The sequence below is a fragment of the Salmo salar genome, chromosome 24 (genome assembly GCF_965601325.2).
Source record: "Salmo salar chromosome 24, fSalSal1, whole genome shotgun sequence".
Classification (NCBI taxonomy): domain Eukaryota; kingdom Metazoa; phylum Chordata; class Actinopteri; order Salmoniformes; family Salmonidae; genus Salmo; species Salmo salar.
Window position 1 is genome coordinate 28772811 of NC_138314.1, and position 18770 is coordinate 28791580.

General features: G+C 44.4%; 1 protein-coding gene across 2 annotated transcripts; it reads right to left on the reverse strand.

Moving 5' to 3' along the window:
• Positions 1-1767: 1767 nt before the first annotated feature.
• cfap157 (cilia and flagella associated protein 157) lies at positions 1768-18356 on the reverse strand. Of its 2 annotated transcripts, none has more exons than XM_014171567.3 (9): positions 18118-18356; positions 17436-17707; positions 15507-15660; positions 15147-15414; positions 14846-14976; positions 14176-14326; positions 8640-8818; positions 3223-3381; positions 1768-2977 (listed from the first exon to the last, which is right to left on the reverse strand). In XM_014171567.3, exons 1-9 carry the CDS (start codon positions 18270-18272, stop codon positions 2809-2811), a joined length of 1638 nt encoding a protein of 545 aa, XP_014027042.3. In that variant the 5' UTR covers positions 18273-18356; the 3' UTR covers positions 1768-2808. The 2 variants fall into 2 exon arrangements, with proteins under 2 accessions (XP_014027042.3, XP_014027043.3); XM_014171568.3 differs by having other exon boundaries at positions 1768-2982.
• Between the last annotated feature and the right edge of the window lie 414 nt (positions 18357-18770).

The following is an 18770-nucleotide window of genomic DNA, read 5'->3' on the forward strand; positions in this document are numbered from 1 at the left end:
GATCTGGGTATAAATATTTGATGAGCTGCTGCATGTTCACAACTACTCTGCTGCTTCATGGGCGTTCAAGGTCAAGAGGCAATGACTGCAGCTATAGGGAGGGAAAGAGGATGGATGGCTAACACACCTCACTGCTGTTCAGCTGACAATAATATCATTATGGACACTTTTATCCAAAGCAAATTACAGTACTGGCAACACTGACAGTGACACATATATTCAGCATAAGTGGCCAATGAAAGCTTTGAACTCAACCCTGATGCTACAAACACCATGCACTGACCTAACGCACTAGCCATTGAAAAATGTATGATTGAGGAGTGGAGACTGAGAGATGATCCATTCAATCAAAACCTGTACTGAACTCATGCATCATTGAAGCATGGCAGGAGAGCACTGTATAAAAATAACCATGTACTTGATTGCTATGCCAATGCCTCAGTCTCAGTAGACTGCAGTTCAGTTGCCACTCATGCATCTAATATAGATACCCACACTAAGAAAAAAAGGTGCTATCTAGAACCTAAAAGGGTTCTTCGGCTGTCCCCATGGGACAACCCTTTGAAGAACCCTTTTGGGTTTCATGTAGAACCCTTTCCACAGAGGGAACAAGTGCATCCTACACTGGGTTAGCCTGGCTGATGCGACTCACGTGGTACACAGCAAGGGAGTGCTGTTATACACTGGTATGGACAGGAGACCGTTGATGGTGCAATATTCGCACAGAAATTGTCTTGAGCTTTGATTGGTTCTCTCAAACGTTTTCTTTCCTGGGGTTGAGAATTCTCATTGTTTAGATTTGAAAATTCAACAGTTGTTTTGGAAGGGGGCGGCACTCGGGCTGTGTGGCTGTCCATGTGGGTGTTTGGTTCTCCTGTCTTTCTCACTCAATCAGAAAAAACACAGCTCCTTTCATTATCAATGCACTGTGCCTACAACATAAAGGATCCTTTCCAGACTGTAATCAGGAAGACTTCGAGTTTGGTGTCAGCCAGACTAACGGTGGGTAGCTTACCAATCTGTTTTAAAAATAAGTCAGCAACACTTCAAAACACTGAAAAAAATGTGATAACAGCTTCTGATAGCTCTGAGTCTGAAATGGAACCCTGTTACCTTTTTAATGCACTACATTTGACCAAGGCCCACAACCTACTCCCTATGTGCACAAAAGTGGTGCACTACATAGGGAATAGGATGCCATTTCAGATGCAGCTTGACTGCCTTTTAAAAGGAACTGAGAGGTCCATCTGTCTGCTGTTGAAGGGAAATAAAAGAGGACATTGGCCAGCTCATACAAACCTTTAAGCTCTAGTTTCATCTAGGTGGTTCCAAGCAGCACAATGAGGCAGGATCCATTTTAATAGCCCAGCCCGAGACAAAACATTGTGTGGATCCAGCAAGGAAAGATCTACATTCTCAAAACCTCACTGGGCCAAGAAATAAATCATTTTCAGGGCTGAGAAGGCAGGTATGTTCACCTGGGAATTACTGCAGAGGAAGGTGATAAATCACACCAATTAAAAAGAGCTACTGCCTGTGATGTCTTCTCATGTCCCTACAAATGAGACACTGATTAATTTAGGGAGAGATATTTTTAACTAGCTTTGATGGGTAAAGACATCATGAAAAGCACGTTGAATTATGACAGTGAGAAAGAGATACGATACAGCTGCACATTTACAGGGTAGTAGTCGCAAAATGTTTACAATGAGCTCACAAAAAGATATCTAAGAAATGTCCCCATCCACATTCCCTTATTCACATGCATCTAGTCACAGAGCTTTAATATGACAAAAATGTGAACATTGCTGCTGTTGAAACACAAGCACCATTGTTTCACATCATCTGGGGTCCCATAGTGTCACTTTAAAAAAAAATGTTGCGTCCATCAGAAAGGGATACAAAGACAAAGAGTTTAGAGAATAAGAACATCAGGATTTAATCAATACGTCAATGCATAACGCATAAAATCAGGACGTCATGTCAGCTCTACAATAAAAGGTCTGTGAGATTGCCATTGTCTCATTATTAAAATATATATTCAATGGGGAATATCCTCTCTATGATCATATGTTTCTAACACCCTAGGAACTTGTGATGGTCTAAAAACGATTTGATAGGTACATGGTGTGCAATGACAGCTTTCATTCGTCTGAACAAGTGAAAATGAAACCTTAATAAATTAACAAGCTTACATCTCAAAAGGCAGATGGTAATGCAGTGATGGGCCCATTTTAATTTGATAAACCAGATGTCCTCATAGACTTTGTGTTTATTTGCATTATAGAGACCTTGACAATGTCAAACACCAGACTTCACTTAATGTAACAGATGGGCAGATGTACAGTACAACAGCCCACATTCTGCCCTCATAACAACCATTGAACCTTGTAAAGTCAGCCTTGTAAAGATCAGCAATTTTAAAGTATTTTCCTCTGTTTATTACTTCATGAACTACATATTGGATTTAGTAGATGGACAATTGGCTTTGTTACAGTATGTCTTAATCTTTTTTATTTCACCTTTATTTAGTTCACCTTTATTATTTTGAGTATACATTTCTAATGTTTATTGTTTGGCTTTAGTCTCCAAATGAATTTGACCTAAATCATAACACAAAATAACAGAGCCTTTATTAGATTTCTAGAGATAAAATTATAGTGTCTGGTCTTTTGTCTGCTTCAGTACAACATATTCTAAGAGTTGCTCCTGCCACCTAGTGGCTGGAAAAGAAACAGCATTAGTCATGTCATTCCAAAAAGTGAGCATAACCATGTAGCAACATTTATTTTTTGTTGAAATGTCCCATTAAAAGGGGTTTAAATCCCAGTCCCAGTCCTGCCTATCTGAAGATGGGTTCAGCGGCGCTGCCCCTGGTTGGAAAGCAGGCTCCCTCTGGGAGGGTCCCTGAGCCGAGGAGCCAGGGTCTACGGACCAGAGGGTTTGGATGGGCTGGTCCTCTTCTGGGGTGGTGAGACTTTCCTGACAAACAGAGGCGCTACGGTCACCAATACATTGACACAAATCGGTTTACATGTTTACATTTAAAAAATCCACTTAACATAAAACATACTTCTGACCATTGAATTAATAAATAAAAAAATCCCCCACTCTCTGTATCTACTGTAACTAAGTTACAATATATATTAATATATACACTGACGACATTGCATTTCCTAATCTAAGAGTATTTTTGGCAAGCATAAAATGCAGCTCAATCACCTGTGCAGTTGAAGGCGGGTGCTCTTGGAGAGGGGTCCCATCTTGGACAGGAGGTTGTTGTAGTTGTGTGTCCGTCGCGGTACGAGGCCCAGGTCTCCTGTCTTGAAGTGAGACAGCTGGGTGGTGTCCTTGACAAGAGGACCAAGAAGACCTGATGATCTGGAGGAGGGTGTAGGAGACAAGTATGCATGTCATTTAAGAAACATAGTGAGCTAGAGAAATACACTACACAAGTATGTGGACACTCCTTTAAAATTTGTGGATTTGGCTATTTTAGCCACAACCGTTCCTGATAGGTGTATAAAATCGAGCACATGCCATGCAATCTCCATAGACAAACACTGGCAGTAGAATGGCCTTACTGAAGAGCTCAGTGACTTTCAACGTGGCACCATCATAGGATGCCACCTTTCCAACAAGTCAGTTCAACAAATTTCTGGCCTACTAGAGCTGCCCTGGTCAACACTAAGTGCTGTTATTGTGAAGTGGAAATGTCTAGGCACAACAACGGCTCAGCCGCGAAGTGGTAGGCCACACAAGCTCACAGAACAGGACTGCTGAGTGCTGAAGTGCGTACCGTGTAAAAATGATCTGTCCTCAGTTGCAACACTCACTACCGAGTTCTAAACTGCCTCTGGAAGCAACGTCAGCACAAGAACTGTTCGTCGGGAGCTCATGAAATGGGTTTCCATAGCCGAGCAGCTGGACACAAGCCTATGACTACCATGTGCAATGACAAACGTTGACTGGAGTGGTGTAAAGCTCACCGCCATTGGACTCTGGAGCAGTGGAAACGCATTCTCTAGAGTGATGAATCGCGCTTCACCATCTGGCAGACCGATGGACGAATCTGGGTTTGGCAGATGCCAGGAGAACACTACCTACCCGAATGCATAGTGCCAAATGTAAAGTTTGGTGGAGGAGGAATAATGGTATGGGGTTGTTTTTCATGGTTTGGGCCCTTTAGTTCCAGGGAAGGGAAATCTTAACCCCATCATACAATGACATTCTAGACTATTCTGTGCTTTGTGGCAACAGTTTGGGGAAGGCCCTTTCCTGTTTCAGTATGACAATGCCCCCGTGGACAAGCGAGCTCCATACAGAAATGGTTTGTCGAGATCGGTGTGGAAAAACTTGACTGGCCTGCACAGAGCCCTGACCTCAACCCCATCGAACGCCTTTGGGATGAATTGGAAGGCTAACTGCGAGCCAGGCCTAATCACCCAACATCTGTGCCCGACCTCACTAATGTTCTTGTGGCTGAATGGAAGCAAGACCCTGCAGCAATATTCCAACATCTAGTGGAAAGCCTTCCCAGAAGAGTAGAGGCTGTTATAGTAGCAAAGTGGGGACCAACTCCATATTAATGCCCATGATTTTGGAATGTGATGTTGGATGATGTTGACCATCTAGTGTATCTTGAGCATCTTGATAATTAATTCATTCCAAGATGGCATAGCAGTCAGATGTCCTTTGTCCTCCTCTTGTCGTGTCCCGTGTATATATATATTTACATATTTTCTTCGCATATCTTTTATATATTTTTTTCTAAAAACTCAACCTCAAAACACTCTCCTGCAACCCGCCTCACCAATTACATTTAAAAAAAATTATTTACCTAAAATCTGAAATCCACAACAGAAGCTAGCTAGAGGTTAGCCAGAGGTTGGCCAGTTCACTGGCTAACGTTAGAGTTCAGCTAGCCACGGTTGGCGGTCATCAGCTATCCCTTAGCTCGAAAAGCTATAGCCAGTTTTGTACAGCGCGACTCAGACCAGAGCATACCGGACCAATTTTTTCTCCACATCCCCGGATTTGTACCGCAGGCTCTGGACATTTACACCTGGATCTTGCAGCTAGCTAGCTGCTACCCGAGTGACTATTGGCTAACGTCGGTCCTGGAGCTAACATCAATTATTCCGGAGCTAGCCAGCTGAAGATTTCCATCAGCCACTCCTGGGCTAATATCACCTATCCGGACCCGTTTTACTGCCGATGCGGAGCGCCATCGGGCCTTCACGACTGGACTACCGACGTTATCTGCCCGAGGGAGTTATCCAACTGGCCCCTCCGTCGCGACGTAACCTGAACGCCCATCTGCGGCCCGCTAATCGTTAGCTGTCTTATCGGCTGCTATCTGAATAGGTCTATCGGACAATTTTCTTGGGCCACTATAACTATAACTATTTTGCCAATTGGACTGGTCCCCCCTACCACATGGAACCCCACTAATCTACAGACGGAAACGCACGAGGTGGCTAAAAACAGACCTCCCTCCATCTTCTGCCAGCTTGCTACCTATGGCCCGGCTAGCTGTCTGAATCTCACTAGACCCTTATGATCACTCAGCTAAGCATGCCTCAACCTTAATGTCAATTTGCCTTGTCCATTGCTGTTCTGGTTAGTGTTTATTGGCTTATTTCACTGTAGAGCCTCTAGCCCTGCTCATTATACCTTATCCAACCTTTCAGTTCCACCACCCACACATGCTATGACATCTTCTGGTTTAAATTATGTTTCTAGAGACAATATCTCTCTCATCATCACTCAATGCCTAGGTTTACCTTCACTGTATTCACATCCTACCATACCTTTGTCTGTACATTATATCTTGAAGCTATTTTATCGCCCCCAGAAACCTGCTCCTTTTACTCTCTATTCCGGACATCATAGACGACCAATTCTCATAGCTTTTAGACGTACCCTTATCCTACTCCTCCTCTGTTCCTCTGGTGATGTAGAGGTGAATCCAAGCCCTGCAGTGCCTAGCTCCACTCCTATTCCCCAGGCGCTCTCTTTTGATGACTTCTGTAACCGTAATAGCCTTGGTTTCATGCATGTTAACATTAGAAGCCTCCTCCCTAAGTTTGTTTTATTCACTGCTTCAGCACACTCTGCCAACCCGGATGTCCTAGCCGTGTCTGAATCCTGGCTTAGGAAGTCCACCAAAAACTCTGAAATCTTCATCCCTAACTACAACATTTTCAGACAAGATAGAACGGCCAAAGGGGGCGGTTTTGCAATCTACTGTCGTCTGAGATTCCAAAAGATTGGAAAGCAGCTGCTGTCATCCCCCTCTTCAAAGGAGGGGACACTCTTGACCCAAACTGCTACAGACCTATATCAATCCTACCCTGCCTTTCTAAGGTCTTCAAAAGCCAAATCAACAAACAGATTACCGAACATTTTGAATCCCACCGCACCTTCTCCGCTATGCAATCTGGTTTCAGAGCTGGTCATGGGTGAACCTCAGCCACGCTGTAATGGCCGTCGTTGAAATGAGACCAAGGTGCAGCGGAGGATGTGTTCATCTTGTAAGGTTTTTAATGACCGAAAGAACACTATACAAAAAGAAACCAAAAAGAACAACCAGCAACAGTTCTGTCAGGATACAAACTCTAAACAGAAAACATTCACCCACAAACCCCAAAGGAAAAACAGGCTGCCTATGTATGACTCTCAATCAGCAACAAACGACTTACACCTGTTTCTGATTGAGAGCCATACACTGCCGAAACAAAGAAAACCACCAACATAGAAAAAGAAACCTAGAACGCCCACCCATGTCACACCCTAGCCCAACCAAAAATAGAGAACAAAAAACCCTCTCTATGGCCAGGGCGTTACACACGCTCAAGGTCCTAAACGATATCGTAACCGCCATCGATAAGAAACAATACTGTGCTGCCGTATTCATTGACCTGGCCAAGGCTTTTGACTCTGTCAATCACCACATCCTCATCGGCAGACTCAATAGCCTTGGTTTCTCAAATGATTGCCTCCCCTGGTTCACCAACTACTTCTCTGATAAAGTTCAATGTGTCAAATCGGATGGCCTGTTGTGCGGGCCTCTGGTAGTCTCTATGGGGGTGCCACAGGGTTCAATTCTTGGGCCAACTCTTTTCTCTGATGTCGCTCTTGCTGCTGGTGAGTCTCTGATCCACCTCTACACAGACGACACCATTCTGTATACTTCTGGCCCTTCTTTGGACACTGTGTTAACAACCCTCCAGATGAGCTTCAATGCCGTACAACTCTCCTTCCGTGGCCTCCAACTGCTTTTAAATACAAGTAAAACTAAATGCATGCTCTTCAACCGATCACTGCCTGCACCTGCCCGTCTGTCCAGCACCACTACTCTGGACGGTTCTGACTTAGAATATGTGGACAACTACAAATACCTAGGTGTCTGGTTAGACTGTAAGCTCTCCTTCCAGACTCACATCAAACATCTCCAATCCAAAGTTAAATCTAGAATTGGCTTCCTATTTCGCAACAAAGCATCCTTCACTCATGCTGCCAAACATACCCTCTTAAAACTGACCATCCTACCGATCCTTGACGATGTCATTTACAAAATAGCCTCCAATACCCTACTCAATAAACTGGATGCAGTCTATCACAGTGCCATCCGTTTTGTCACCAAAGCCCCATATACTACCCACTACTGCGACCTGTACGCTCTCGTTGGCTGGCCCTCGCTTCATACTCGTCGCCAAACCCACTGGCTCCAGGTCATCTACAAGACCCTGCTAGGTAAAGTCCCCCCTTATCTCCGCTCACTGGTCACCATAGCAGCACCCACCTGTAGCACGCGCTCCAGCAGGTATATCTCACTGGTCACCCCCAAAGCCAATTTCTCCTTTGGCCGTCTCTCCTTCCTGTTCTCTGCTGCCAATGACTGGAACGAACTACAAAAATCTCTAAAACTGGAAACACTTATCTCCCTCACTAGCTTTAAGCACCAGCTGTCAGAGCAGCTCACAGATCACTGCACCTGTACATAGCCCATCTATAATTTAGCCCATACAACTACCTCTTCCCCTACTGTATTTATTTATTTTGCTCCTTTGCACCCCATTATTTCTATTTCTACTTTGCACTTTCTTCCACTACAAATCTACCATTCCAGTGTTTTACTTGCTATATTGTATTTACTTTGCCACCATGGCCTTTTTTGCCTTTACCTCCCTTATCTCACCTCATTTGCTCACATTGTATATAGACTTATTTTTCTACTGTATTATTGACTGTATGTTTGTTTTACTCCATGTGTAACTCTGTGTTGTTGTATGTGTCGAACTGCTTTGCTTAATCTTGGCCAGGTCGCAATTGTAAATGAGAACTAGTTCTCAACTTGCCTACCTGGTTGAATAAAGGTGAAATAAATAAAAATAAATAAATAAATAATCATACCATATGGCAACAATGTACTAACTCTTGCAACATAATTTTTTTTTAAATAAACAGTAATTGTTATGGAATAATTATGTTGCTATAGTTCTGTATTGACAGCTTTCTCCAAGACTGTGCTAATGTACAGAGTAAACCTGCACAATGGTTACTAGTGCACCAGCTCACATCTGCTACACTAGCATTAGAGGAGAGGAAGGCAGTATGTAGGCCGCCTCCAGTACCTTCCTGGGCCAGGGCCGGTCTTGAGCTCATGGAGGGAGTCTCCCTCTGGGATGAAGTCCTTCATGGCAGGCCCTTTCCCCAGCAGAGCAGCACTGTCCAACACAGCCAACAGCTTCTGCATCATTTGGTTCCTCCGGACCAGAGTCTTCACCTCAGAGTCCTCCTCTATAGGCACCTCCTGTTAGGATAGGCGAAGGAGTTACGTTAGTGCTACTAATCGCAATGTGACATTTCCATCTGGTGAGCAAGTGTGAGGTAAATCTAACCACAAGTGTTAATTACTCATCTCAAAGTGGAAACATTTTACACAAGTGTTTATAACTAAAGTAACAGAATTCTGACTCATAACTACAATGTAATGATACAATAATTGCTTCAGGAAACAGTTTATAATACATAGAAGACTATCTACACGCATGCAATGTTTACACCAGTGGAGGCTCCTCAGAAGGAAGGGGAGAACTATCCTCAGTGAATTTCAGAAAAATCTAAATTGAAAAAATAAGTTAAGTCCTTTTTAGATAAAACTATACTAAATATATTCACATCAAATCGTATTAGTCACATGCGCCAAATACAACAGGTGTAGACCTTACAGTGAAATGCTTACTTACGAGCCCCTAATCAACAATGCAGTTAAAAAAAATAATCTGAATAAGAAATAAAAGTAACAAGTAATTAAAGAGCAGCAGTAAAATAACAATAGCGAGACTATGTCCAGAGGGGGGTACCGGTACAGAGTCAATGTGTGGGGGCACAAGTTAGTTGAGGTAATATGTACATGTAGGTAGAGTTATTAAATAATGCATGGATGATAACAACAGAGAGTAGCAGCAGTGTAAAGGGGGGGGGGGGGGGGGGGGGCAATGCAAAGAGTCTGGGTAGCCATTTAATCAGATGAACGAACATCTAATCAAATGGCTACCCAGGAGCTGTTTAGAAGCCTCTTGGACCTAGACTTGGCGCTCCGGTACCGCTTGCCATGCAGTAGCAGAGACAACTGTCTATGACTAGGGTGGCTGGAGTCTTTGACAATTTTTAGGGCCTTCCTCTGACACCGCCTGGTATAGAGGTCCTGGATGGCAGGAAGCTTGGCGCCGGTGATGTACTGGGCCGTACGCACTACCCTCTGTAGTGCCTTGCAGTCGGAGGCCGAGCAGTTTCCATACCAGGCAGTGATGCAGCTAGTCAGGATGCTCTCGATGGTGCAGCTGTAAAACCTTTTGAGGATCTGAGGACCCATGCCAAATCTTTTCAGTCTCCTGAGGGGGAATAGGTTTTGTCATGCCCTCTTCACGACTGTCTTGGTGTGCTTGGACCATGTTAGTTTGTTGGTGATGTGGACACCAAGGAACTTGAAGCTCTCAACCTGCTCCACTACAGCCTTGTCGATGAGAATGGGGGCGTGCTCGGTCCTCTTTTTCCTGTAGTCCACAATCATCTCCTTTGTCTTGATCATGTTGAGGGAGAGGTTGTTGTCCTGGCACCACACGGCCAGGTCTCTTACCTCCTCCCTATAGGCTGTCTCGTCATTGATCAGGCCTACCACTGTTGTGTCATCAGCAAACTTAATGATGGTGTTGGAGTCGTGCCTGGCTGTGCAGTCATGAGTAAACAGGGAGTACAGCAGGGGACTGAGCACGCACCCCTGAGGGGCCCCTGTGTTGAGGATCAGCGTGGCGGATGTGTTGTTACCTACCCTTACCACCTGGATCCAGTTGCAGAGGGAGGTGTTTAGTCCCAGGGTCCTTAGCTTATTGACTAGCTTTGAGGGCACTATGGTGTTGAACGCTGAGCTGTAGTCAATGAATAGCATTCTCACATAGATGTTCCTTTTGTCCAGGTGGGAAAGGGCAGTGTGGAGTGCAATAGAGATTGCATCATCTGTGGATCTGTCAGGGTGCTATGCAAATTGGAGTGGGTCTAGGGTTTCTGGGATAATGGTGTTGATGTGAGCAATGACCAGCCTTTCAAAGCACTTCATGGCTACAGACTTGAGTGCAACGGATCGGTAGTCATTTAGCAGGTTAGCTTAGTGTTCTTGGGCACAGGGACTATGCTGGTCTGCTTAAAACATGTTGGTACTACAGACTCGGACAGGAAGAGGTTGAAATTGTCAGTGAAGACACTTGCCAATTGGTCAGCGCATGCTCGCACAGTACACGTCCTTGTAATCCGTCTAGCCCTGCGGCCTTGTGAATGTTGACCTGTTTAAAGGTCTTACATCGGCTGCGGAGAGCGTGATCACACAGTCTTCCGGAACAGCTGGTGCTCTCATGCATGTTTCAGTGTTATTTGCCTCGAATCGAGCATATAAGTAGTTTAGCTCATCTGGTAGGCTGGTGTCACTGGGCAGCTCTCGGCTGTGCTTCCATTTGTAGTCTGTAATGGTTTGCAAGCCCTGCCACATCCAACGAGCGTCAGAGCCAGTGTAGTACGATTTGATCTTAGTCCTGTATTGACGCTTTGCTTGTTTGATGGTTCGTCGGAGGGCATAGCGGGATTTCTTATAAGCTTCCGGGTTAAGAGTCCCGCTCCTTGAAAGCGGTAGCTCTAGCCTTTAGCTCAGTGCGGATGTTGCCTGTAATCCATGGCTTCTGGTTGGGGTATGTACGTACGGTCACTGTGGGGATGACGTCATCGATGCACTTATTGATGAAGCCAATGACTGATGTGGTGTACTCCTCAATGCCATTGGAGGAATCCCGGAACATATTCCAGTCTATCCTAGCAAAGCAGTCCTGTAGCTTAGCATCTGCTTCATCTGACCACTTTTTTATTGATTGAGTCACTGGTGCTTCCTGCTTTAATTTTTGCTTGTAAGCAGGAATCAGGAGGATAGAATTATGGTCAGATTTGCCAAATGGAGGGTGAGGGAGAGCTTTGTATGTGTCTCTGTGTGTGGAGTAAAGGTGGTCCAGAGTTTTTTTCCCTCTGGTTGCCCATTTAACATGCTGATAGAAATTTGGTAAGACCGATTTAAGTTTCCCTGCATTAAAGTCCCCGGCTACTAGGAGCGCCACCTCTGGGTGAGCGTTTTCCTGTTTGCATGGCGGAATACAGCTCATTCAGTGCGGTCTTAGTGCTAGCATCAGTCTGTGGTGGTATGTAGACAGCTACAAAAAATACAGATGAAAACTCTAGGTATATAGTGTGGTCTACAGCTTATCATGTGATACTCTACCTCAGGCGAGCAAAACTTCAACACTCCTTTGATATCGTACACCAGCTGTTATTTACAAAAATACATAGTCCGATGCCCCTTGTCTTACCAGACGCCGCTGTTCTGTCCTGCCGATACAGCGTATATAACCAGCCAGCTGTATGTTGATAATGTCGTCGTTCAGCCACGACTCCGTGAAGCATAAGATATTACAGTTTTGAATGTCCCGTTGATAGTTTAATCTTCCGCGTAGGTCATCAAATGTTATTTTCCAAAGATTGCACGTTTGCTAGCAGAATGGAAGGAAGTGGGGGTTTATTCGATCGCCTACGAATTCTCAGAAGGCAGCCCGCCCTCTGGCCCCTTTTTCTCCACCTTCTCTTCACGCAAATGACGGGGATCTGGGCCTGTTCCCGGGAAAGCAGTATATCATTCACGTCGGGCTCGTCGGAATTGTTAATACAACATTCGCAGAGTACGACCCTGCCTTACACAGGAAGCGGCGCAGGTCCTAATCCAGGCACTTGTCATCTCCCGTCTGGATTACTGCAACTCCCTGTTGGCGGGGCTCCCTGCCTGTGCCATTAAACCCCTACAACTCATCCAGAACACCGCAGCCCGTCTGGTGTTCAACCTTCCCAACTTCTCTCACGTCACCCCGCTCCTCTGCACACTCCACTGGCTTCCAGTTGAAGCTCGCATCTGCTACAAGACCATTGTGCTTGCCTACGGAGCTGTGAGGGGAACGGCACCTCCGTACCTTCAGGCTCTGATCAGGCCCTACACCCAAACAAGGGCACTGCGTTCATCCACCTCTGGCCTGCTGGCCCCCCTACCTCTGCGGAAGCACAGTTCCCGCTCAGCCCAGTCAAAACTGTTCGCTGCCCTGGCACCCCAATGGTGGAACAAGCTCCCTCACGACGCCAGGACAGCGGAGTCAATCACCACCTTCCGTAGACACCTGAAACCCCACCTCTTTAAGGAATACCTGGGATAGGATATAGTAATCCTTCTAACCCCCCCCCCCCAAAAAAAAGATATAGATGTACTATTGTAAAGTGGTTGTTCCACTGGATATCATAAGGTGAATGCACCAATTTGTAAGTCGCTCTGGATAAGAGCGTCTGCTAAATGACGTAAATGTAAAATGTAAATGTTAAAGGAAAAAAAGGATTCTGCCAGCCCATGGTGAGTAATCACAGTTCTGATGTCTAGAAGTTATTTTCGGTCATAAGAGACAGTAGCAGCAACATTATGTACAAAATAAGTTACAAACAACGCAAAGAAACAAACAAAAAAACACAACTGCTTTGGAATACGTAAAACGCCAGCCTTGTTCTCCGCCGCCATCTTGTCACATATGACACCAAATAATTGATTAAAACACACTGTTTTGCAATGAAGGTCTATAGTAGCCTCAGCAGCACTCTGTAGGATAGCACCATGGTGTAGCCGGAGGACACCTAGTTTCAGTCCTCTTCTGGGTACATTGACTTCAATACAAAACCTAGGAGGCTCGTGGTTCTCACCCCCTTCCATAGACTTACACAGTAATTATGACAACTTCCGAAAGACGTCCTCCAACCTATTAGAGCTCTTGTCCACCCAATCAAAGGATCAGAGAATGAATCTAGTACTGAAAGCATAAGCATAAGCTAGCTAGCACTGCAGTGCATAAAATGTGGTTGACTCTAAGAGAGAGAAAGACAATACAAATTAAGTTCTTCAAAAATGAAGGAGCGGCAAGAAAGAGGGAGCTATATTTTGTATTTTTCCATGCTATGTTACCTAGCTGGCTATGGCTATCCAACACTGGAACTCTTCCAAGTCAAGGTAAGCTTTTAGTTTTATAAATGTATTGCCACCGGGGCCCGCTGGTGTAACTGCTAAACTGCTTTCTAACTGTACACTGATGCATGATTGTAGCTAGTTTACTAACACGTTCGTTTTAGCAGCTATGTTGACTTGACTTTAGCTAATATGGTGACAACGATGTAGGCTGTGTGTAGTGGTTAGCGGTTATAAGATGAGGGTTTGGCTTGGAAAGGATTTTTCGCCTGGTCACAGACAGCTGATGTGTTGTGCACTGAAGTCCACAAGTGAAGGAAAAAGGTGAGAAGAGGAGAGAGCGTAGATGAGAGAAGCAATTATGCAACGATCAAAGGGATCATGCTGTTTGCATGCGGCTGCTATGAAAGTGAACTGTGTTTGCGTGTGATCAGGGGTGTATTCATTCCGCCTATTCTGTTGAAAACCCTTTCTTAAACGAAGCAAACGGAACGTGGATAAATATACCTGAATTTGTCCAATAGAAACTCTCGTTTGCAACTGTTGGACTAATGATTACACCCTTGATTCCTAGCACTTCTTACCATGAGGGCCTGTTTCAGGGCGAATGCAGCCGCCTGTAGGATGGTCTCCAGTTGTCCTCTCATGTCCCTCTCCTCCTCCAGCTCTCTCCCCAGCCTGTTTGCCTCGGCACAGTTCCTCTCTGTCTCCTCCAACAGAGAGGCCTGCACCTGCCTGTAGGAACAAACCAGAATGTTGGAGTTAATTACTAATTCAGTTCTTCAATATAAATTGGGTTAAAAACAAAAGACCGGAATCATACTTTTCAGGAAGTTCCACTCATGCAGTTCCATTGAAATTCAATAGATTTAGTGAGAATTAGTTTGACTGTTAATTTAACATATCTCTCACTCGTCGCTGGCATTTGAGGCCTTCATGTAACAATAAACTGTCTAGGGGAGCACCTGACATTTAAATGTCACAGTCACAGGCTGAATGAATTATTATTTATTTGTCTGACATGAATAAGATATACTGTATCATTGTTACACATTAATGTCAGTTAGCCAGGCAAAATACTAATTAAATCATGTACAGGGCCGCAGTCCTGCTGGTTTTGGTAAATTATACTGACTGAATGACAAGGAACAAAACCAGCAGACACTGCGGTTTACCAGGACCAGAATTGTGCACCCCTGATGTAGAGAACAGGAACTCTGGAGTCTTTTTGAATTCTGAATGGAAACATCAGACCTTAGGGCATGCATCTCTGCCAGCAGTACGACATGATACTTCTGCTGTTGTTGATGCTCCTCTTGAGCCCTAGCATACTCCTCCAGCTCAGCCTGCATCTGCTTACACTTCTCTGTGAGCTGATGGATCACCTGATGAAAAGAGAAGAGGAGCAGAGAGGAAGAGCAGGGTAACCTGTCAGCAATCAAATCAGGCTTCAGACAGCTCCTGTCATTATCATGTGGAGGTGTTGATACACCAAAATCATGCAAGCTGAGAATCATGACAATCATCGCTCTCACCCCTTATCCCTCCCCAGTACCTTCTGGTTGCTGAGGCTCTTACGGGTCATCTTGTTGAACAAGGGCTCCAGGACCTCCATCTCTCTGCGGATATGCTTCTCTCTATCCCTCAGATCCTCGTTCTCCTCCAGCAACTGCTTGCTCTTGTCTGACAGCTGACTAAGCTGGGCCGTCACAGACACATTCTCGTGGATGGCCCTCATGGTCGTCTCTGGCATCTTCCTGTCCGACACGCGCCGAAACTCGGCTGCCACCGCCGCCACGTGCTGCTGCATCTCCTTCTTTAGTCTAGAGGGGGCAGGGAGGGAGGACAGCATGAGCAGGAGCTCATGACCAGATCATACAGTGTACAAATGGCTTCTTAACATAATGGCATTGACCTGTCATTGTCCAGCACAGCCTTCCTCTCCAGGCTGTAGATGACTGTGTGGTGCTCCTGTCTCTGCTTCCCAAGCTGCTCCTCTAGGCCCTCCAAGTGGGCCATCAGCTCCTCCTTCTGCACACGGAACTCCTCGAGAGCTGCTAGCTTACCGGCTGCATGGGGATGGAGATAGGAGTAATACAATTACAGTTGAAGTCGGAAGTTTACATACACTTAGGTTGGAGTCATTAAAACTTATTTTTCAACCACTCCACAAATTGCTTGTTAACAAACTATAGTTTTGGCAAGTCGGTTAGGACATCTACTTTGTGCATGACACAAGTAATTTTTCCAACAATTGTTTACGGACAGATTATTTCACTTATAATTCACTGTATCACAATTCCAGTGGGTCAGAAGTTTACATACACTAAGTTGACTGTGCCTTTAAACAGCTTGGAAAATTCCAGAAAATGATGTCACGGCTTAAGAAGCTTCTGATAGGCTAATTGACATCATTTGAGTCAATTGGAGGTGTGTACCTCTGGATGTATTTCAAGGCCTACCTTCAAACTCATTGCCTCTTTGCTTGACATCATGGGAAAATCTAAAGAAATCAGCCAAGACCTCAGAAAAAAATTGTAGACCTCCACAAGTCTGGATCATCCTTGGGAGCAATTTCCAAACACCTGAAGGTACCACGTTCATCTGTACAAACAATAGTACGCAAGTAGAAACACCATGGGGCCACGCAGCCGTCATACTGCTCAGGAAGAAGACGTGTTCTGTCTCCTAGAGATGAACGTACTTTGGTGCAAAAAGTGCAAATCAATCCCAGAACAGCAGCAAAGGACCTTGTAAAGATGCTGGAGAAAACGGGTACAAAAGTATCTATATCCACAATAAAATGAGTCCTATATCGACATAACCTGAAAGACCGCTCAGCAAGGAAGAAGCCACTGCTCCAAAACCGCCATAAAAAAGCCAGACTACAGTTTGCAACTGCACATGGGGACAAAGATCGTACTTTTTGGAGAAATGTCCTCTGGTCTGATGAAACAAAAATAGAACTGTTTGGCCATAATGACCATTGTTATGTTTGGAGGAAAAAGGGGGAGGCTTGCAAGCCGAAGAATAACATCCCAACCGTAAAGCACGGGGGTGGCAGCATCATGTTGTGGGGGTGCTTTGCTGCAGGAGAGACTGGTGCACTTCACAAAATAGATGGCATCATGAGTGAGGAACATTATGTGGATATATTGAAGCAACATCTCAAGACATCAGTCAGGAAGTTAAAGCTTGGTTGCAAATGGGTCTTCCAAATGGACAATGACCCCAAGTATACTTCCAAAGTTGTGGGAAAATGGCTTAAGGACAACAAAGTCAAGGTATTGGCGTGGCCATCACAAAGCCTTGATCTCAATCCTATAGAAATTTGTGGGCAGAACTGAAAAAGTGTGTGCGAGCAAGGAGACCTACAAACCTGACTCAGTTACACCTGCTCTGTCAGGAGGAATGGGCCAAAATTCACCCAACTTATTGTGGGAAGCTTGAGGGAGGCTACCCGAAACGTTTGACCCAAGTTACACAATTTAAAGGCAATGCTACCAAATACTAATTGAGTGTATGTAAACTTCTGACCCACTGGGAATGTGATGAAAGAAATAAAAGCTGAAATAAATCATTCTCTCCACTATTATTCTGACATTTCACATTCTTAAAATAAAGTGGTGATCCTAACTGACCTAAGACAGGGAATTTTTACTAGGATTAAATGTCAGGAATTGTGAAAAAACGGAGTTTAAATGTATTTGGCTAAGGTGTATGTAAACTTCAGACTTCAACTGTAAATGATCAAAGTTTGATCAGATATTCTGGTTTTAAATAAAAGTCTGGTGGTGGATCATGTGGATGGAATGTTATGGTGTCGAGGTTCTTAGTATCTTACCAAGGACCATGTTCTCTGAGGTGAGCTTGTCCTTGTTCTCCTGGAACTCTTGGCGAAGTTGACTGAGCTGCAGCTCAAAGGAGTCCTTCTCAGCATCCTTGGCCTGCTGCAGTCCCACCAGTCTCTCCAACAAGTCTGTGAGCTCATCCTCCTTCTGGGCCAGCGAGCGCTTCAGGTAGAGCACAATGTCTTTCTTCTCCTTCTCAATGGTGAAATACTGAGAGGAGAAGTCCTTCTGTTGCACCTCCAACTCATCACATTTGTGCTGATATCTGCAAATATGAGGTGAGAAAATAGGATGAGAGTGGGATTCAGTCATGGAAACTTGATTGGAAGGCTACAAGCTTGGAATGAACATGATTTAGTTTCATATTATTATGGTGTATTTTGTTTTAACGTTAATGTGCAGTATTTTATAAATAACACATATTTTAATGATTTGCATTAGTCCTAACTGATTCGTGTTTGATTGCCTATTTTACGCACATGCACCGCAGTTTTCGTAACGGCAATGGGTTCTATTTTGTCATTATGTGGTTATATTATCCAACTATTGTTCCAACAATAATCTGAAAGTGTCAGTGCGTGTTGACTCGCAACATTATTTCTTATTCAGAGGATCAGAGATTAGCCTACATATGAATAGAAATGATCTGTGCGGACCACCCAATGAAACTCTCACTTTTCCAATTGTTCCTCCAAGTTTCGTATCTGCGACCGGTAGAAATCTTTTCCACCTTCAGACAATGCGTCGTCAAAACACGTTTTGTCTCCAAATCCAATTATCTCTTTAATAGTTGATTTATCGCCGCTTTTCTTTCCATTCTTTTTTGGCATATTTGCAATGAAACTTTGTGATTGCGCTATTAAACAACTAGGCAACCACAACACACGTTGTTACCAAGAGAATGACGTCAGGTGCTGACCGGTTGAATTGGAACGTCAGTCTTCCCCATGTATCCCTGACTGCAGTGTGCAGTTCGGGGCCGGGCTCGATGTGGGCGGAGTCAAACGTTTGACCCCGCCCACGTTGACCCCGCCCACTTTTTTGTTGGTCCAGCTGAGGTTTGACTGTCACACACTGAATACAAACACACAAGTTTGTGCAAGGCACACGTTGAATACAAACGTATTTAATTTTTGAAGATCATTTGAAATATTATATAAAGTGGTATCAACACATGTGTTGTAATTGTGTTGATAAATTTTATAACTTTGTAATTGTATTATTTAATTGAGCATATATATATACAGTTACCACCTATCCTGATTTATAGTGCTATTTACTTTCCTCATGAGAATGGAGACAGACTATACCATATAGATATACTGACA